Raw genomic sequence first — 22,087 nt, 5'->3', positions numbered from 1 at the left:
CTCACTGGGATACGAGTCCCACACACACTGACTCTCACTGGATACGGGTCCCACACACACTGACTCTCACTGGGGTATGGGTCCCACACATTGACTCTCACTGGGGTATGGGTCCCACGCACACTGAATCATTGGGGTACGAGTCCCCCACACACTGACTCTCACTGGTGTATGGGTCCCACACACACTGACTCTCACTGGGGTATGGGTTCCACACACACTGACTCTCACTGGGGTATGGGTTCCACAGACACTGACTCTCACTGGTGTATGGGTTCCACAGACACTGACTCTCACTGGGGTATGGGTTCCACACACACTGACTCTCACTGGGGAATGGGTCCCGCACAAACTGACTCTCACTGGAGTATGGGTCCCACAGACACTGACTCTCACTGGGGTATGGGTCCCACACACACTGACTCTCACTGGGGTACAGGTCCCACACACACTGACTCTCACTGGGGTATGGGTTCCACACACACTGACTCTCACTGGGGAATGGGTCCCACACACACTGACTCTCACTGGGGTACGGGTCCCACACACACTGACTCTCACTGGGGTACAGGTCCCACACACACTGACTCTCACTGGGGTACGGGTCCCACACACACTGACTCTCACTGGGGTACGGGTCCCACACACACACTGACTCTCACTGGGGTACAGGTCCCACAGACACTGACTCTCACTGTGGTACGGGTCCCACACACACTGACTCTCACTGGGGTACGGGTCCCACACACACTGACTCTCACTGGGGTACCGGTTCCGCAGACACGACTCATTTGGGTATGGGTCCAAAACATCTGAAACTTGAGCTCATCCAAAACTCTGCCCGCATTCTAACTCGCACCAAGTCCCGCTCACCCATCACCCGCTGTGCTCGCTGACCGACATTGGTTCTCAGTCCGGCAACGCCTCCATTTTAAATTTTTCATCCTTGTTCAAATCCCTCCATGGCCTCGCCCCTCAATATCTCTCTAACCTCCAGCCTGCTCTTTGAATCATGGCTGTGGGATCTTTTCCCCACCCATCCCTCACCCTGAGGGCAGACTGGGCCTTGGCTTAAAGTTACATCTGAAGTTGGGCACCTCTGACAGTGCAGCACTCCCTCAGTACTGCCCCTCTGACAGTGCAGCGCTCCCTCAGTACTGCCCCTCTGACAGTGCAGCACTCCCTCAGTACTGCCCCTCTGACAGTGCAGCACTCCCTCAGTACTGCCCCTCCGACAGTGCGGCGCTCCCTCGGTACTGCCCCTCCGACAGTGCGGCGCTCCCTCAGTATTGCCCCTCTGACAGTGCAGCACTCCCTCAGTACTGCCCCTGGAGTTTGTTCATTTCTCTCTCTCCTTTTTTATCATTTTTTCTTACTGCACCCACCACCCCTGTTACGCTCCCGAGTTGCCCTGGTAGATTTCCTGTGTTGAGGGGTGCTATAAGCGCTAGTTGTAGATATTGTGTCCCTCTCTGTAGCTGCACTGCAAAGTGTGCAGGCCTCGGTGATGCTCAGTTTGATTTGAGATCTGTCTGTTTTGTGTTTGACAGTTTGATGAGAGTGTAAGGATCTGGGACGTGAAGACTGGGAAGTGCCTGAAGACCCTGCCAGCTCATTCTGACCCTGTATCTGCCGTAAGTCTTGGTGCCTGGCAGCTCGCATCTCCTGTGGAGGAAGCGGTGGTTGGGAAATGTTTGGGCTTTTGGTTTGTTATAGTACATCGTTCCTGAGGCTGTGTCAGCACTTTGTACATCAAATAGTGCATCGAGCCAGAGACCTTTACAGTGCAGAAGATGGCTATAGTCCTGTATCAATCCCAAAATAATCCCACTGCCCCGCGCTCTCCCCATAACCCTGTATCAATCCCAAACTAATCCCACTGCCCCGCTCTCTCCCCATAGCCCTGTATCGATCCCAAACTAATCCCACTGCCCCGCTCTCTCCCCATAGCCCTGTATCAATCCCAAACTAATCCTACTGCCCCGCTCTCTCCCCATAGCCCTGTATCAATCCCAATCTAATCCCACTGCCCCGCTCTCTCCCCATAGCCCTGTATCAATCCCAATCTAATCCCACTGCCCCACTCTTTCCCCATAGCCCTGTATCAATCCCAATCTAATCCCACTGCCCCGCTCTCTCCCCATAGCCCTGTATCAATTCCAAACTAATTCCACTGCCCCGCTCTCTCCTTTCAATAATGGGCGCCTCGACTGCACACAGTCTCTAACTGTGGACTAACCGATGTTTTGTACAAATTAATCGTAACTTCACCCTTGGAATGTATGCCTCTATTTGTAAAACAGTTGTGGTTATCTTTTTATAGCCTCTCATGCAATGGGTATATTTTATAGTGAACTGGTCGTTGTTGGAGGGAGTTGGCGTGGTGTAATACTGCCACCTTGTGGAGGTTTGTGTTGCACTGAGTTGCTGCCTTGGCTGTTTAAATGACTGGATGTGTGTTGAATTCATCCTTCCAGGTACATTTTAACCGAGATGGGTCCCTCATTGTTTCCAGTAGTTACGATGGGCTGTGGTAAGTGTTACTTTGTCAATTTTGCCGCCTCCATTTTCTTTCTCACTCACAAGGTGAGACGTGCCGAAGTGACTGGAATCTGGGCCACAATAATGAAGAAAGAAATAACTTGCATTTCGAAAGCGCCTTTATTAACCTCGGGATGTCCCAAAGCGCCTTACAGCCATTGGAGTACTTTTGAAGTGTAGTCACTGTTGTAGTCCAGGAATAACACCACAGCAATGGTCGGAGGGAGCTCGCGAACACCCACAGCGGTGTACGAAGATCTGTTGCTGCCATTCTGAATTGAGAGTGTAAACAAGCCAGCGCGCTGTGCCCAATTCTTTGGTCCTGGGTCTCAGTAGTGAAGCCTCCGATTGTACATTGTGTAATGAAGAACACCCAGTTTTCTAATTTAAAAACATTTTCGCAAAAAAATCATAGAATCATACTGCGCAGGAAGAGGCCATTTGGCCCATCGTGCCTGTAAGAGAGCAATCCAATCAGTTCCCCCCTCCCTCCGCTCTATCCCACAGCCCTGCAAATTTCTCCTTTTCAAGTATTTATCTAATTCCCCTTTGAAAGTTACTATTGAATCTGCTTCCAGGCAGAGCATTCCCGATCACAACTCACTGTGTAAAAATAATTCTCCTCTCCCCTCTGGTTCATTTGCCAATGACCCTAAATCTGTGTCCTCTGGTTACCGACCCTCCTGCCACAGGACACAATTTCTCCCGATTTACTCTTATCAAAACCCTTCATGATTTTGAACAACTCTCATCAAATCTCCTCTTAACCGTCTTTGCTCTGAGGAGAAGAATCCCAGCTTCTCCAGTCTCTCCGCGTAATTGAAGTTCCTCATCCCTGTTCGAGCCAGAAGCAGAATGTGTTGGGGCTATGCAGAATGTTGGTCGCCATCTGAGCAAGGAGGAAAGCTGTTTTGGGCACGGATCCTTTTTAAACAGCTTGTTTCTCTGTTTTTGCAGCCGAATCTGGGACACTGCGTCAGGGCAATGCCTTAAAACACTGATCGGTAAGTGACCCAGCGAGCCTGGGCGGGGGGGGGGGTGTTGTGAGTCCAGCCCTGCTTGGTAAACCAAAATATAAACTGTTGGCTGGCTGTCTCCCTCTCCCCAGTATCTTCCCCTCGGGGCCAGTTGTTGTAAGTCAGCCTAAATAGTGAGTGTTGGCAAGCTATTCATCAGGGGCAGGCCTGAATCTTTCCATACATTTTCCAGCAGTGACCAGGAGCAGAAACCCTGGCTGATTTCTCCTCTCTCTAACCCAGGGGTCACTGGGCAGTGATCAGGAGCAGGAACCCTGGCTGATTTCCCCTCTCTCTCTCTCTAACCCACGGGTCACTGGGCAGTGACCAGGAGCAGGAACCCTGGCTGATTTCCCCTCTCTCTAACCCAGGGGTCACTGGACAGTGACCAGGAGCAGGAACCCTGGCTGATTTCCCCTCTCTCTCTCTAATCCAGGGGTCACTGGACAGTGACCAGGAGCAGAAACCCTGGCTGATTTCCCCTCTCTCTAACCCAGGGGTCACTGGGCAGTGATCAGGAGCAGGAACCCTGGCTGATTTCCCCTCTCTCTCTCTCTAACCCAGGGGTCACTGGACAGTGACCAGGAGCAGAAACCCTGGCTGATTTCCCCTCTCTCTCTTTAACCCAGGGGTCACTGGACAGTGACCAGGAGCAGGAACCCTGGCTGATTTCCCCTCTCTCTCTCTAACCCACGGGTCACTGGGCAGTGACCAGGAGCAGGAACCCTGGCTGATTTCCCCTCTCTCTCTCTAACCCACGGGTCACTGGGCAGTGACCAGGAGCAGGAACCCTGGCTGATTTCCCCTCTCTCTCACCCAGGGGTCACTGGGCAGTGATCAGGAGCAGGAACCCTGGCTGATTTCCCCTCTCTCTCACCCAGGGGTCACTGGACAGTGATCAGGAGCAGGAACCCTGGCTGATTTCCCCTCTCTTTCACCCAGGGGTCACTGGACAGTGATCAGGAGCAGGAACCCTGGCTGATTTCCCCTCTCTCTCTAACCCAGGGGTCACTGGACAGTGACCAGGAGCAGGAACCCTGGCTGATTTCCCCTCTCTCTCACCCAGGGGTCACTGGACAGTGATCAGGAGCAGGAACCCTGGCTGATTTCCCCTCTCTCTCTCTAACCCAGGGGTCACTGGGCAGTGATCAGGAGCAGTAACCCTGGCTGATTTCCCCTCTCTCTCACCCAGGGGTCACTGGGCAGTGATCAGGAGCAGGAACCCTGGCTGATTTCCCCTCTCTCTAACCCAGGGGTCACTGGACAGTGATCAGGGGCAGGAACCCTGGCTGATTTCCCCTCTCTCTAACCCAGGGGTCACTGAGCAGTGATCAGGAGCAGGAACCATGGCTGATTTCCCCTCTCTCTAACCCAGGGGTCACTGGACAGTGATCAGGGGCAGGAACCCTGGCTGATTTCCCCTCTCTCTAACCCAGGGGTCACTGGACAGTGATCAGGAGCCTGCTCTGTTGAGATCAGGGACCAAGGAGAGATGTCTGGAAACGTTCCAGCCCGCAGAGTTCAGATCCAGACTGGGTGGGGCACCCACAGGCCCAGGGCTGGGCTGCTTCCATCAGATGCCCAGTGCTGAACGTTGCTGGTTATTCATGTTTCCTGGGACGGCTCATGGTCATCCAGCTCTCTGTACAGTGCTGCGCCCAGCGGGTGGGGGTGGGTCAGCAGGCAGTGTTGTGGGGGGGGGGAGCATACGGCGGGCAGTGTCGTGGGGTGGGGGGTGAGGGGTCTGGCAGGCAGTGTTGGGGAGGTACGCCGGGTTGTGTCGGGGTCCCAGCGGGCAGTGTTGGGGGGGGGGGGAGGTCCTGCGGGCAGTGTCGGGGTTGTTTCTAACTATGTTTCTCTCCGCAGACGACGATAATCCTCCCGTGTCCTTCGTGAAATTCTCCCCCAACGGGAAATACATTCTGGCGGCAACACTCGACAAGTAAGGAGGCTCCTACCGCTCGATCGCTGGCCGCGGAGCTGTCCCGTGCCCCAGTGTGTCCCGACACAATACACCCCCGACCCGCCCCAGCCAGCCTGGAGACCCTCCCCGAACGATCTCTCCCACTGCCGCTGTGTCTAACCTCACCATCCCGCAGGCTCCTCACTGATGCTACACGGGAGGAGACCACGGTGGGCGTGCAACAACCCTCAGCTGCCTCCCCATCTCCCTCGGCTCCCCTCCCCCATCTCCCTCGACTATTCTCCACCCCCCCCCCCCCCCAATCTCCCTCGGTCCCCCCCCCCCCCCCATCTCTCTCGGCTCCTCCCCCCCCCCCCCCCCCCCATCTCCCTCGGCTCCTCCTTCCCCCCCCCCCCCCCATCTCCCTCGGCTCTCCCCCCCCCCCCAACCCCCCCGCCCCATCTCCCTCGACTATTCTCCACCCCCCCCCCCCCAAATCTCCCTCGGTCCCCCCCCCCCCCCCATCTCTCTCGGCTCCTCCTCCCCTCCATCTCCCTTGGCTCGCCCCCCCCCCCCCCCCCCCAATCTCCCTCGGCTCCCCGCACCCCAATCTCCCTCGGCTGTGACCTGGAATTCGGATCCTGGCTCTACTTGTACCACTTCTGAAATATATTTACTAAAATAAATATTTCTGTATTTTCCAGCACTTTGAAACTTTGGGACTACAGTAAAGGAAAGGTATGTATTGCAAGTTCCCCAGACACTGACTCTCAATGGGGTACAGGTTACACACACACTGACTCTCACTGGAGTACGGGTCCCACACACACAGTGACTCTCACTGGAGTACGGGTCCCACACACACAGTGACTCTCACTGGAGTACGGGTCCCACACACACTGACTCTCACTGGTTTACGGGTCCCATATACACTGACTCTCACTGGAGTACGGGTCCCACACACACTGACTCTCACTGGATTACGGGTCCCACACACACTGACTCTCACTGGGGTATGGGTCCCACACACACTGACTCTCACTGGGGTATGGGTCCCACACACACTGACTCTCACTGGGGTACGGGTCCCACACACACTGACTCTCACTGGGGTACGGGTCCCACACACACTGACTCTCACTGGGGTATGGGTCCCACACACACTGACTCTCACTGGGGTACGGGTCCCCCACACACTGACTATCCCTGGGGTACGGGTCCCACACACACTGACTCTCACTGGGGTACGGGTCCCACACACACTGACTATCCCTGGGGTACGGGTCCCACACACACTGACTCTCACTGGGGTACGGGTCCCACACACACTGACTATCACTGGGGTATGGGTCCCACACACACTGACTCTCACTGGGGTATGGGTCCCACACACACTGACTCTCACTGGGGTATGGGTCCCACACTGGCTCTCACTGGGGTACGGTCCCACACACACTGACTCTCACTGGGGTACGGTATGGAGTGGGGGAATCGTAGCTGAGCCTGGCCTCCATCCTGTCCAACATTCAGTCACATGCATGTTCTAGCTGGAGTCACAGGTCAGCGATCAGGAACTTGCTGATTTTATTTCCCTATCTCAAGGGCAATGAGACCAATTATATCCCCAACTGCTGCCCTGTCTCTGACTATATTCCACAGCGAGTTGTTGTGATCGGGAACACGCTGCCTGAAAGGGTGGTGAAAGCAGATTCACTTATTCAATAGTAACTTTCAAAAGGGAATTGGATAAATACTTGAAAAGGAAACAAGTTGTCGGTCTGTGGGGAAAGTGCTGTGGGGAGTGGGACTGATTGCATCGCTCTTTCAGAGAGCAGGCACGGTGGGCCGAATGGCCGCTTCCTGTGCTGTGTGATGCTATGAGGATTCATTCAGCGATTGGGCCACAGGGAGGAGCCACTCACCCATTTATTTTAAATGCAGTTTGAAAATGTAAGCCTGTGTGCTGTGTTCCACCCTCGGGCCTAAGGCAGTCGCAGCTTCTATTCCTGCCCCACGAACAGGCACCTTAGTGACTGCCGGCTCCTCCCAGGGAGATATCATAAGAACATAAGAAATAGGAGCAGGAGTAGGCCATACAGCCCCTCAAGCCTGCTCTGCTATTTAATACGATCATGGCTGATCCAATCATGGACTTGGGTCCACTTCCCTGCCCGCTCTCCATAACCCCTTATTCCCTTATCGGTTAAAAAACTTGTCTATCTCTGTCTTAAATTTACTCAATGACCCAGCTTCTACAGCTCTGAGGCAGCGAATCCCACAGATTTACAACCCTCTGAGAGAAGAAATTCCTCCTCGTCTCAGTTTTAAATGGGCTCCCCCATCAGTGGAAACATCCTCTCTCATCCACCTTGTCAAGTCCCCTCATAATCTTGCACGTTTTGATAAGATCACCTCTCATTCTTTTGAATTCCAATGAGTATAGGCCCAACCTTCTCAACCTTTCCTCATAAGTCAACCCAGTCATCTCCAGAATCAACCTAGTGGACCCTCTCTGAACTACCTCCAAAGCAAGTATATCCTTCCTTAAATATGGAAACCAAAACTGTACGCAGTATTCCAGGTGCAGGACAATGTTCACCCTCATTTTTATTGTTGGTGCGGGTCCCTTTAAATTTGCTGTGTGGCCGGGACAGCTGGTGAGCGGCCTGCGCAGGACCCCCGGATCGATGCGCGGCCGCACAGCTTAGGGGCAACGTGGGCACAGCGTTGCCCGAGTCAGATTTGGTGAGAGATTTCATACTGAAACTTTTTACATGCACCATCTTCATGCTCTAACCAAGGGCTTGTTAATTTGCTCGTGTGTTGCCCTGAGGCCTTTAGCCAGTGTTGTTTGCGGATTGAGAGTGTCACGGTCTGACGGAGAGGCGGTACTGACGCCTACTTTTAATGTGTTACAGTGTTTAAAGACCTACACGGGGCACAAGAACGAGAAGTACTGCATATTCGCCAACTTCTCTGTTACTGGTGGCAAGGTAAGTTCTGCTTTTGTTACAGCACGGTGGTATAATGGGCTCTCCGGCACCCGGCTTTTATTAAGGAAACAATATGTGGGCAAATTGCTGCAAAGTGCAAAACCTATAGAGCTGTAATAGTGTGGGATTTTAACTATCCTAATATTAACTGGGAAAAAAGCAGTGTGAATGGTACAGAGGGTGCAGAATTCCTAAAATACATTCAAGAGAACTTCTTTAGCCATTACGTAACAAGCCCAACAAGGGAGGGGCGGTTCTGGACTTGGTTTTGGGGAATGAAGAGAGGCAGGCGGAAGGGGTATCAGTGGGAGCGCATTTCGATGCTAGTGATCATAATTCAGAAAGATTTAGGGTAGTTATGGAAAAGGACAAAGGTGGACCAGGAAAAAAAGGTTTTCAATTGGAGAAAAGCCAGTTTTGCTGAGATGGGATTTGGCCAAAGTGGACTGGAAACGGTTACTTGATGGTAAATCAGTATCAGAGCAGTGGGAGGCATTCAAGGAGGCATGGCTGAGGGTACAAAGCCAAGTATGTTCCCTTTTTTTAAAAAAAAAAGGGTAGGGCTAAAAAATCTGGACATACAGGGTAAGATAAAGAAAAAAAGGGAAGCTTATGACAGATTCTGAGAACTCAATACTGCAGCGACTCGAGAGGAGTGCAATTAAAAAAGATACCAGGAAAGCCAAGAGAACATGAAAGAAAATCAGCGAAAACCCAAAGATGTTTTATAAATACATTAAGAGCAAGAGGATAACTGGAGAAACATTGGGGCCTATTAGAGACCACGAAGGAAATGTGTGTGTGGAGGCAGAAGATGTGGATATGATTCTTAATGAATACTTTGCATCTGTTTTCACAAAAGAGAGGGGCGATGCAGACTTAGGAATGAGGGAGGAGTGTGAAATATTAGACCAGATAATTTTCGAGGAGGTAACCAGGAGGGCAGTGCATATGATGTCGTGTATATGGATTTTAGCAAAGCTTTTGATAAGGTCCCACATGGGAGACTGGTCACGAAAGTAAAAGCGCATGGGATCCAGGGCAAAGTGACAAGTTGGATCCAAAATTGGCTCAGAGGCAGGAAGCAAAGGGTAATGGTTGATGGGTGTTTTTGTGACTGGAAGGCTGTATCCAGTGGGGCTCTGCAGGGCTCAGTACGAGGTCCCTTGCTTTTTGTGGTATATATTAATGATTTAGACTTGAATGTTGGGGGTATGATTAAGAAGTTTGCAGATGACACTAAAATTGGCTGTGTGGTTGATGATGAAGAAAACTATAGACTGCAGGAGGATATCAATCAACTGGTCAGGTGGGCGGAACAGTGGCAAATGGAATTCAATCCGGATAAGTGTGAGGTAATGCATTTGGGGAGGTCTCACAAGACAAGGGAATACACATTAAATGGTACGACACTGAAAAGTGTAGAGGACAAAGGTACCTTGGAGTGCAGGTCCACAGATCGCTGAAGGTAGCAGGCCAGGTCGATAAGGTGGTTAAGAAGGCATATGGAATACTTGCCTTTACAAGTCGAGGCATAGAATACAAGAGCAAGGAGGTTATGCTTGAACTGTATAAAACACTGGTTTTATACAGTTCAAGCTGGAGTACTGCGTGCAGTTCTGGTCACCACATTACAGGAACGATGTGATTGCACTGGAAAGGGTGCAGAGGAGATTTACGAGGATGTTACCTGGACTGGAGAATTTTGGCTATGAGAAAATATTGCAGATGCTGGGTTTGTTTTCTTTGAAACAGAGGAGGCTGAGGGGTGACCTGATTGAGGTTTATCAAATTATGAGGGGCCTGGATAGAGTGGATAGGAAGGACCAGTTTCCCTTGGCAGAGGTGTCAACAACCAGGAGGCATAGATTTAAAGTAATTGGGGGAGGTTTAGAGGAGATATGAGGGATGAGGGGTGATCTTATAGAAACATTTAAAATCATGAAAGGGATAGACAAGATAGAGGCAGAGAGGTTGTTTCCATTGGTGGGGGAGACTAGAACTAGGGGGCACAGCCTCAAAATATGGAGGAGCCAATTTAAAACCGAGTTGAGAAAGAATTTCTTCTCCCAGAGGGTTGTGAATCTGTGGAATTCTCTGCCCAAGGAAGCAGTTGAGGCTAGCTCATTGAATGTTTTCAAGTCAAAGATAGATAGATTTTTAAGCAATAAGGTAATTAAGGGTTACGGGGAGAGGGCGGGTAAGTGGAGCTGAGTCCACGACCAGATCAGCCATGATCTTGTTGAATGGCGGAGCAGGCTCGAGGGGCTAGATGGCCTACTCCTGTTCCTAATTCTTATGTTCTTATGATATGACGGGAAATTGGTAGGGTAGACGTAGAGAAGCTGTTTCCACTTGTGGGGGAGACCAGAAGTAGGGGCTATAAATATAAGATAGTCACTAATAAATCCAATCGGGAATTCAGGAGAAACTACTTTACCCAGAGAGTGGTGAGAATGTGGAACTCGCTGCCACAGGGAGTGGTTGAGGCGAATAGCAGAGATATATTTAAGGGGAAGCTGGATAAACACATGAGGGAGAAGGGAATAGAAGGATTGGGTGATGGAGTGAGATGAAGAAGGGTGGGAGAAGGCTTGAGTGGAGCCTAAACACTGGCACGGACCGAATGGCCTGTTTCTGTGCTGTAAATTCTCCATATTGCTGTGTTTGCTTTTTGTGATCAATAATTGTGATTTTCCTTTTTGAAGTGGATCGTTTCGGGGTCTGAGGACAACTATGTGTACATCTGGAACCTACAGACCAAGGAGATCGTGCAGAAACTACAGGGGCACACAGGTCAGGCAGTTCAGAGAAGGTTCACTAGGTTGATTCCGGAGATGAGAGGGTTGACTTATGAGGAAAGGTTGAGTAGGTTGGGCCTCTACTTTTTGGAATTCAGAAGAATGAGAGATGATCTTATAGAAATGTATAAGATTATGAGGGGGCTTGACCAGCTGGATGCAGGGAGGATGTCTCCACTGATGGGGGAGACGAGAACCAGGGGGCATAATCTTAGAATAAGGGACCGCCCAATTAAAACAGAGATGAGGAGAAATTTCTTCTCTGAGGGTTGTAAATCTGTGGAATTCGCTGCCTCAGAGAACTGTGGAAGCTGGGACATTGAATAAATTTAAGACAGAAGTAAACAGTTTCTTAAACAATAAGGGGTTAGGGGGAGCGGGCAGGGAAGTGGAGCTGAGTCCATGATCAGATCAGCCATGATCTTATTAAATGGCGGAGCAGGCTCGAGGGGCCAGGTGGCCTACTCCTATTCCTATTTCTTATGTTCTTATGTTAGCATCTGAAGCCACGCGATCGGGTACGTTGGGATGTACACACCGTGCGAAGGGACACGGGGGTGGACACGCCGTGCAAAGGGACACGGGGGTGCACACGCCGTGCGAAGGGACACGGGGGTGCACACGCCGTGCGAAGGGACACGGGGGTGCACACGCCGTGCGAAGGGACACGGGGGTGTACACGCCGTGCGAAGGGACACGGGGGTGTACACGCCGTGCGAAGGGACACGGGGGTGTACACGCCGTGCGAAGGGACACGAGGGTGTACACGCCGAGCGACGAGACGAACACTACCCACGTTCAATGAAGTCCTGTTGAAGTAAGAACTGTGTCTTCAACCTTCGACTTTCTGACTGTTACCAACTGCACCAAATAAAACTTAAAACTCTCGCTGGTTTACAAAGGTAGGAACAGGGGGCCATTCAGCCCCTCCAGCCTGTTCCGCCAATCAATCAGATCACAGCTGATCTGTACTGTAACTCCATGTCCCCGCTTTGGTTCCGTAACCCTTAATACCCTTGCCCAACAAACATCCTTCAATCTCGGGTTTGAAATATTCAATTGACCCCCAGAATCCACAGCTTTTTGGGGGAGAGAGTTCCAGATTCCCACTGCCCTTTGTGTGAAGAAGTGCTTCCTGACATCACCCCTGAATGGCCTGGCTCTAATTGTAAGGTGCTGCCCCTTGTTCTGGACTCCCCCCACCAGAGGGAATAGTTTCTCTCTCTCTACCCGATCGAATCCTTTAATCATCAAACACCTCGATCAGATCGCCCCTTAACCTTCTACACTCGAGGGAACACAAGCCCAGTCTGTGCAACCTGTCCTCATAATTTAACCCTTTTATCCCTTGTACCATTCTGGTGAATCTGCGCTGCTCCCCCTCCGAGGCCGATATACCCTCCCTGAGGGGCGGGGCCCAGGGCTGAACGCAGTTACTGCAGGCGGGGTCTGACCCGAGCTTTATATAAAGTGTTACATAACTTCCAGCCCTTTGTATTCCAGCCCTCGAGATAAAGCCCAACATTCCATTGGCCTTTTTAATTATTTCTGTACCTGTCCAATGGCTTTTAGTGATTTCTGTACTTGGACCCCGAAATCTCTCGGCTCCCCCACAGTCCCCAGCTTCTCGCTGTTTAGAAAATATTCTGATCTCTCGTTCTTGGGTCCAGAGTGCGTGCCCTCACACTTTCCCCACACTGAACTGCATCTGCCACAGTGTTGCCCACTCACTGAATCAATCAATGTCCCTTTGAAACTTCCTACCATCATCGGGCAGGACAAGATGGCGCCCAGGACGGCAGCTCCCTAGGGAGCTCCGCTGAACATCTTTACGCGTGGCCATCCAATGCCACCCTACACCCTCTCTCCCCCCAATCTCTTCCCCCACCACTGTTTAAGTCTAAGTTTAAGCTTAAGTTCCCCATTGTCCTAATCGTGGGTGCTGCATGGATACCTACCTAGGCCCATCTATCGGACCTCCGCAGCACCAAGACGCTCCTGGAACTCACTCCTTCTCCGGATTCTGAGCATTTGGAACAAATCCTCCCAGGTCTGAACTCTGTCCTCCCTCTCCCGATGCGGTGGCGACCTTCTGAGACCCTTGGGTCAGCTCTGAGCCGGCCTCGGCAGCGACCCCGGAGACCCTTAGCTGACATGAGACTCCCTAAGCAAGCACTCTACTCAGAACTCCCAGGCGGGCAGAGGAAACGTTTCAAGGACACCCTCAAAGCCAGCTTGATAAAGTGCAACATGCCCACCGGCACCTGGAAATCCTTGGCCCAAGACCGCCCAAAGTGGAAGAAGAGCATCTGGGAGGGCACTGAGTCTCGTCGCCAGGAGCATGCAGGAAACAAACGCAGGCAGCGGAAGGAGCGTGCAGGAAACAAACGCAGGCAGCGGAAGGAGCGTGCAGGAAACAAACGCAGGCAGCGGAAGGAGCGTGCAGGAAACAAACGCAGGCAGCGGAAGGAGCGTGCAGCAAAACAGACTCTCCGCCCAGCCTTTCTTTCAACCACTGTCTGTCCCACCTGTGACAGAGACTGTAATTCCAGTATTGGATTGCACAGCCACCTGAGAACTCTTAGAGTGGAAGCAAGTCTTCCTCAATTTCGAGGGACTGCCTATGATGATGACTACCATCTAAACTTTTTACTGTGCCATCTAAATTAGTGTCATCTGAAACTTGGATATATCACTCTCTATTCCTTCATCCAATCTATTGCTAAGTATAGCCGTGGCTCAGTGGGTAGCACCCTCACCTCTGAGTCAGAAGATCGTGGGTTTGAGTCCCACTTGAGACTTGAGCACAAAAATCTAGGCTGATGCTCCCAGTGCAGTACTGAGGGAGCGCCGCACTGTCGGAGGGGCAGTACTGAGGGAGCGCCGCACTGTCGGAGGGGCAGTACTGAGGGAGCGCCACACTGTCGGAGGGGCAGTACTGAGGGAGCGCCACACTGTCGGAGGGGCAGTACTGAGGGAGCGCCGCACTATCGGAGGGGCAGTACTGAGGGAGCGCCGCACTGTCGGAGGGGCAGTACTGAGGGAGCGCCGCGCTGTCGGAAGTGCCGTCTTTCGGATGAGATGTTAAACCGAGGCCCCATCTGCTCTCCCAGGTGGATGTAAAAGATCCCGTGGCACTATTTCAAAGAGCAGGGGAGTTATCCCCGGTGTCCTGGCCAATATTTATCCCTCAACTAAAACAAATGATCTGGTCATTATCATAGTGCTGTTTGTGGGAGCTTGTGGTGCAGAAATTGGCTGCCGTGTTTCCCACATTACAACAGTGACTACACTTCATAAAGTACTTCATTGGCTGTAAGTCCGGTGGTCATGAAAAGCAAGTCTTTTTGTGAAAATCTGAGCACCCCCACCACCTGGTGCAGATCTCTGGGGGGGGGGGGGGCATCACTCATCACATCCTGTCGCGGTGTAGGGAAGGGATAAAATCAGATGTTGGGGAGGTGACTGAAAGTAAGGGGCGGGGAAGGGAAAGGTTAAAGAGGATGTTGTGGTGGAGGTTTAGAAAGTGCAGAGGATTGAATGGGGAAGTGGGATTTTGGGAGAGTGCTTCACAGTTTGGGGCTTGGTTGAAAGCCAGGTGCTGAACTTCCCTCCAGAATAACTTTTTACACATCAGAAGCACTTTATTCAATGCAAAGTGCTTTGGGACATCATGTCGTTCTCTTGCTACATTACTGGTGCTGTGGGGGTTTCTGGATCTGGTACATTGTGTCTCCCATTCATGGGATCCTTCGCAGGCTGTGCTGCATTACTGCTCTCAGTTGCACTGTGTAGAATTTTAGACAGAGCTTTTTACAGTTTTTCTTTGGGCTGGGCAATCCACTCCTGGAATTATTGGGAACAGGAGGAGGCCATTCGGCCTCTCGTGTAAAGAGGCGCTTCCTGGTGTCATCCCTGAACGTCCTAACTCGAATTCTACGGTTATGCCCATGTTCTGGACAGTGTTATCTGCTCTATGGTGAAGCAGCTGATGATAATGTCAAACTGCAGCCCCTAACCATAACAGGTGCGCTGTGAGCGAGAGCGGCAGTTTAATGCTTAACTTGGAGCAGTTGTGTGTCCAGACTCGCCGCAGGGGGTAGTGATTGCAGGGTTTCTCTCTCCCTGTGCCGGGATTTGTGTCACCGACTCTCTGCCTCTTCTGTTGCAGACGTTGTGATCTCCACAGCCTGTCACCCAACAGAGAACATCATTGCATCGGCAGCACTGGAGAACGACAAGACAATCAAACTGTGGAGGAGTGACTGTTAGAGAGCAGCGTCTCCACTTTGAGAACTGTGCCCTGTCCCAGCCACCCCGTCATGGGAACAGGCCCCTCCAACTCCTGACGTCTGAGACTGTGCGGACCCTGCCCAAACCGGTGACACCGCATTACAGACCCAGTGGGAGCATCGGAACAAATCCCGTTTTTACTGCGGATTCATAACACTTAGCAAATTATTGTATGCTTAAAACACACACACACACACACATGCGCGCACACACACACAGACTGACGCACACACACGCTCGCGCGCGTATACACACACACTGACATGCACACACACACACACACACATAGACTGATGCACACACAGACTGATGCACACACGCTCGAACACGCACGCTTGTGCGCGCACACATCTGACTAAAGTTTTTTTAAGTGACCAAATCACTTGTGGTTTTTCCCCATCTCGATTCTTGTGAAAGCTCTCATTTTTTTAAAAGCAGGGTTAGTTGTTGGTAGTGGAGTGTTTTTGTAAACTTGGTGTTGATGGTTGACTGCGAGTTTAAATTAGCCAGTTAACCATCTTTTGTCTTTTTAAATTCCTTTTTTTTTGTGTGTCTTTGTCTCCAGATCTCTACCTTCCCTCCCCCCCCCCCCGCCCCTTCCTCCATTGCTGCTCCGGCCATGGCTCCAGGTTACTGACCAGCTAGACTGACTGGTCGGTCACTGCCAGACCCCTGGGACCTTAGACAGTCCTGCCATGGCCGCCCAGGCTCCGATCGAGTGTGCTATGGGGGGAAGATTCAGTCTGGTAATCGGGCCCTCACTGCTGCTTGTGTACAGATCTCTCCCAATAGTATTCAGCCGTCGCAGCATTATCGGCAGCGCTCCCTGCCAGCCTGGACCTTTGGGGGAGATGTTTTGGGAGTCGGTGCTACAGACTGGTCACTATCCAGGGTCCCTACTCAATCCATCAATGGCTCTCAAGCAAAACTCAGCTCCTGCCCGGAGGGCGTGTTGGTCTCATCGCTGCAACTTTATACGGCATCAACCCCCACCCTATTTATATGGTATCGATAGACGGTCAGCTGGCGTGCTGCACAGCATGTGCTCCTGGGGGACGGGGGGGGGGACGCTGTGCTGACGAATGGGCCTAATCATCGATGGTCCCCTGGAGCTGCCAATGGAACCCCCCCGATATCACCAGGTCTCTCGGCCATGTCCCAGGTGATGAGTAACCCTTGTAACCGTGGCCACGACCTCGTGGCTCTATCGCTCCACCTCCCATGTGATTGGTTTGACGGGGGCTGCTGTTACAGTGACCGGTGTCACCAGGGGTCAGACCTGTGGTGCAGGACATGCTGCTCTGAGCCCCGGTCTCGAAGTGTACGGGAATGATTGGGATTGGATCGCCACAGCACAGCCTTGAGTCGGCACAGCCCCGCTCCCGGACGCACCAGAATGGAGAGGTATTTGCATTTTTAATTCAGCGATGGGCTAATCTGAGCATTGCATGTCCATGGGTGGGTCGGTACAGATCTCGGTGTGACACTGAGTAACACAACAGGGTCACCTGTTGTCTGATGGTAGGTGAGACGGTGCTATGATCGGTCTCCGTGTCCCTGAAGCTTTAACTGGCGGACAGCGGGGCGCGGGTTCCACTGAGAGGCCGGTTTGCAATCAGCGGACGACACAGGGCTCTGGGTGGGACCGGGTTCTTGCTGGTCCGGCCAGCTTGGTGAGCACACTGGCCAAGCCATTTGGCGAGCTTATTGCCACTTCCCGACTGCTGCATGTTGAGGAAATTGGTACGCAGGGAGATATCGGGAGTAAATTTTCCCCGCCACTTTTCCTTTGATGTCCAGCGCTGACCTCTTTCCCTCAACATGTTTTGTACAGCGCAGCGCCTCGTGACTGGAGCCAGTATCTTTTAGTATTTCAGTTAGTTTGAGTTGCTGACAGTACTGTGTAATAAATAGACAGTGAGGAAAGACATCCCATTGCCTGTGAGCAGTGTAATCGTTGTGATGACCTCCCCTGGAGTCAGATCTTTCAGCTGTCAGAGGTTTTGGTGTAATTTACCCTTCAATTCCACATTAATACAAGAGGTTTGAACAGAATCAAAACCCCGTGTCTCTATTTCTTGTTGGTGGAAGGGGGGGAGGCACTGGAAACCGATTTCGGGCCGAGATCGATTTCTGTTAAATACACAGGACATTACAGAATTGAACCAAACTCCAATAACGTCTCAAATTATCATCAAAACCCACAGTGTTCGCACAGAGCATTTTGAACTGGGGTAACTTGTAAGGCTGTCTTGCTCTTTTCGCTTTGTTGCTTTAAACGTCGAATTACACACACACTCAGTTGTAGTAAATGCAGGATCTGGTCTTTTATTCAGACATTCATACTATACAAACCAAGTATGAAAGTTACTGAGATACTGCACAAAGGCAGCTCTCTGCTTGTTCCGAGTTCCGTGGCTGCTTGTGACATACCTTCCGAGATTCCAATGTGTGAACAGTCCGTGTCAAACTTCGAATTCTTATTTCTTTGCATAGTCCATTTAGATAATTAACATGCAGACAATGTAGAATTGTCCTGAAATCACAGCTAACTGCTTTCTGAACTACTATACACAAACCAGATCGTTTAACATACAGATGATGTCATCAGATAGCAACAAGGTTCACGCAAATCCAGACAATGTCATGAATTACGATACACAACACAGATGATCAGCAGATGGGTTTCTTTGATTCCATGCATAGATTATTATTCGCATAGTAACAAGTTACACTCAAATACTCAACATTTCAATGGCTAAAAGGCACCATATCGTCCAGCAGCCTCTTTCGATCCAAACATCTATTTTTAATCCAAACTTCAATTTTCCAACTTTTAACCCTTTTGATTTCTCCAGACTGCACCGAAGCAAAGAGTTTCAGAAATGCAGGCTTGCGCTCTCACAGGGTACAGTACAGGTGGGGTACAGGTCTGTCACTGTATAACACTGCGATACAGTACTGGTGGATACAGGTCTGTCATTGTATAACACTGGGGTACAGTACTGGTGGGTACAGGTCTGTCACTATATAACACTGGGGTACAGTACTGGTGGGTACAGGTCTGTCACGGTATAACACTGGTGTACAGTACTGGTGGGTACAGGTCTGTCACTATAACACTGGGGTATAGTACTGGTGGATACAGGTCTGTCACTATAACACGGGTACAGTACTGGTGGGTACAGGTCTGTCATTGTATAACACTGCGATACAGTACTGGTGGATACAGGTCTGTCATTGTATAACACTGGGGTAAAATACTGGTGGGTACAGGTCTGTCCCTATATAACACTGGGGCACAGTACTGGTGGGTACAGGTCTGTCCCTGTATAACACTGGGGTACAGTACTGGTGGGTACAAGTCTGTCACTATAACACTGGGATACAGTACTGGTGGGTACAGGTCTGTCGCTAACACTGGGGTGCAGTACTGGTGGGTACAGTACTGGTGGGTACAGGTCTGTCATTAACACTGGGGTACAGTACTGGTGGGTACAAGTCTGTCCCTGTATAACACTGGGGTACAGTACTGGTGGGTACAGGTCTGTCCCTGTATAACACTGGGATACAGTACTGGTGGATACAGGTCTGTCACTAACACTGGGGTGCAGTACTGGTGGGTACAGGTCTGTCACTAACACACTGATTCACTGGGGTATGCGTCCCACACACACTGACTCTCACTGGGGTATGGGTCCCACACACACTGACTCTCACTGGGGTACAGGTCCCACACACACTGACTCTCACTGGGGTACGGGTCCCACACACACTGACTATCCTCTGATACCTCACCATTATTCAAGTGTAAGCCTGCACAGTGCATGTCATCAGGATAATTGGCCATGTTGGTATTCGAGGTAAGTTCGATCATATCTTCAGTGAGGAGTGACTAGATTGTGCTCAGGAGCCAGAGTTGATTCTCTCTTCTCCGCGCCCCTCCCCCTCAGCTCGGTCTGGGTTGCGCAGGACCACTCGGCTCCAGATTCCATTGCAGCCTCGATGCAAACATGGAAAAATAAGGAATTCCAGAGGTGAGGCGAGTGTGACTGCCTATGATATCAAGACTGCATTTGACTAAGTGTGGCATCAAGGAGCCCTAGTAAAACAACTCAATGGGAGTGGGCAGCGGGGGTGGGGTTTGTGGGGTGTGGGGGACTCCACTGGCTGGAGGCACACCTAGCACAAAGGAAGGTGGTTGTTGGAGGTCAATCATTCCAGCCCCAGGCCATCGCTGCAGGATTTCCTCAGGGCAGTGTCCTAGGCCCAACCATCTTCAGCTGCTTCAATGACCTTCCCTACAACTCTTTTTGGCTGAAAACGAAATTACAGTTAAATCAAGTGTCCCCAAACACTTTTCAACTGCCCCTTTTTCTATATTTTTTGTGGGGTTTTTTGTATTTTTTTGGGGGGGGGGCTTTAAAATCACATTTTACAAGTGCCCTCTATAAAAGGGGAAGGGGACACTAAAACCAGCAATTAAAACAAGTTAAACTTTGAAACATATAAAATCAATTTAAAATTTGGTTGCCGGGGGTGACGATGCACTCCAGTCCCTCCGGCGCCCACCTCTCGCGGAAGGCCGCGAGCGTATCGATGGACACCGCGATGACTGTCCCTACATCATAAGGTCAGAAGTGGGGATGTTCGCTGATGATTACACAGTATTCAGTTCCATTCACAACTCCTCAGATAATGGAGCAGTCCATGCCAGCATGCAGCAAGACCTGGATGACATCCAGACTTGGGCTGTCTCACACTCTCTCTGTCTCTCTCACACACACACACACACACTCACTCTCTCGCACTCTCCCTGTTTCTCTCACTCTGTCTCTCTCAAACTCACTCTGTCTCTTAAACTCTGTCTCTCTCCCTGTTTCACTCTCTCTGTCTCTCTCTCACACACGCATTCTGTTTCTCACACACTCTCTGTTTCTCTCACTCTCTGAATCTGTCTCAAACACACTGTCTCTCTCTCACTTTCTCACACCCTCCTTGTTTCTCTCACTCTCTCTCTCACACACTCTGTCTCCCAGTTTCTCTCACTCACACTCTGTCTCACACACTCTGTCTCTCACACACTCTGTCTCTCACACACTCTGTCTCTCACACACTCTGTCTCTCACACACTCTGTCTCTCACACTCACTCTGTCTCTCACACACTCACTCACTCACACACTGTCTCTCATACACTCTCTCACACAAACTTTCTCACACTGACACACTCTTTGTCTCTCTCTCTCTCTCTCACACACACGCACACACACACTGTCTCTCCCAGTTTCTCACTCTCACGCACACACTCTCACACACACTCTGTCTCCTGGTTTCTCTCACACACACTGTCTCTCACACACACACACTCCCTGTTTCTCTCACTGTCTCAAACACTCCCTGTTTCTCTCCCTCACTCTGTCTCTCTCACTCTCACACACTCTCCCTGTTTCTCTCTCTCACTCTGTTTCTCTCTCACACACACCCTCTTCCTGTTTCTCTCTCAAACACTCTCACTCTCTCTTTCTCTCTCTCACTCTCTGTCTCTCTCTCTCTCTCTCTCCCTGTTTCTGTCTCTCTCTCTGTCTCTCTCACTCTCTCACACACACACACTCTCCCTGTTTCTCTTTCAAACACACTCTCTCTGTCTCTCTCACTCTCTCTCTCGCTCACTCACACACACACTGTCTCTCTCTTCCTGTTTCTTTCTCTCACTCTCTCCCTGTCTCTCTCTCTCTCTCTCACACACACACACTCTCTCTCTCTCTTCCTGTTTCTTTCTCTCACTCGCTCCCTGTTTCTTTCTCTTACTCGCTCCCTGTTTCTCTCACTATCTGTCTCTCTCTCTCTCTCTCACACACACACACACTCTCTCACTCTCCCTGTTTCTCTCACTCTCTGTCTCTCACTCTCTCTGTCTCTCTCACACACACAGTCTCTCCCTGTTTCTTTCTCTCACTCCCACTCTCCCTGTCTCACTCACTCACTCACTCACTCACTCACTCACTCACTCACTCACTCACTCACTCACTCACACACTCTCTCTCACACTCTCCCTGTTTCTCACACACACAGACACTCTCACACGCTCCCTGTTTCTCTGTCTCTCCCACTCTCTCACACACTGTCTCTCCCGGTTTCTCTCTCTCTCACACTCACACACACACTCTCTCTCACACACACACACTCTCACTCTCACACACACTCTCACTCTCTCTCACACACACACACTCTCACTCTCACACACACTCTCGCACACACTCCCTGTTTCTCTCACTGTCTCAAACACTCCCTGTTTCTCTCCCTCACTCTGTCTCTCTCACTCTCTCTCTCCCTGTTTCTCTCGCTCTATTTTTCTCTCTCTCTCTCTCTCTCACACACACACACACACTCTCCCTGTTTATCTCACTCTCTGTCTCTCACTCTCTTTCTCACACACACACACACTCTTTCTCTCACTCTCCCTGTCTCTCTCACTCTCACACATACCCTCTTCCTGTTTCTCAAACACTCTCTCTCACTCTTTTTCTCTCTTTCTCTCA

At 51.0% G+C, this 22,087-nt stretch overlaps 1 protein-coding gene across 1 annotated transcript in view; it reads left to right on the top strand.

Annotated features, from left to right (window-relative positions):
- wdr5 (WD repeat domain 5) overlaps positions 1–17,608 on the top strand; it is a 40,787-nt gene extending 23,179 nt beyond the window's left edge. The window contains exons 7-14 of the mRNA XM_070862794.1: positions 1,551–1,634; positions 2,478–2,533; positions 3,499–3,545; positions 5,424–5,499; positions 6,165–6,198; positions 8,379–8,453; positions 11,162–11,249; positions 15,426–17,608. Coding sequence (XP_070718895.1) covers positions 1,551–1,634; positions 2,478–2,533; positions 3,499–3,545; positions 5,424–5,499; positions 6,165–6,198; positions 8,379–8,453; positions 11,162–11,249; positions 15,426–15,526 — 561 coding nt within the window. The 3' untranslated portion in view covers positions 15,527–17,608. The remainder of the gene's footprint in view (positions 1–1,550; positions 1,635–2,477; positions 2,534–3,498; positions 3,546–5,423; positions 5,500–6,164; positions 6,199–8,378; positions 8,454–11,161; positions 11,250–15,425) is intronic.
- Positions 17,609–22,087: the final 4,479 nt, after the last annotated feature.

Source organism: Pristiophorus japonicus, chromosome 20 (assembly GCF_044704955.1).
Source record: "Pristiophorus japonicus isolate sPriJap1 chromosome 20, sPriJap1.hap1, whole genome shotgun sequence".
NCBI classification, from domain to species: Eukaryota; Metazoa; Chordata; class Chondrichthyes; family Pristiophoridae; genus Pristiophorus; species Pristiophorus japonicus.
The sequence above is the reverse complement of the archived record's forward strand: the minus strand, read 5'-3'. Positions and strand labels throughout refer to the sequence as shown.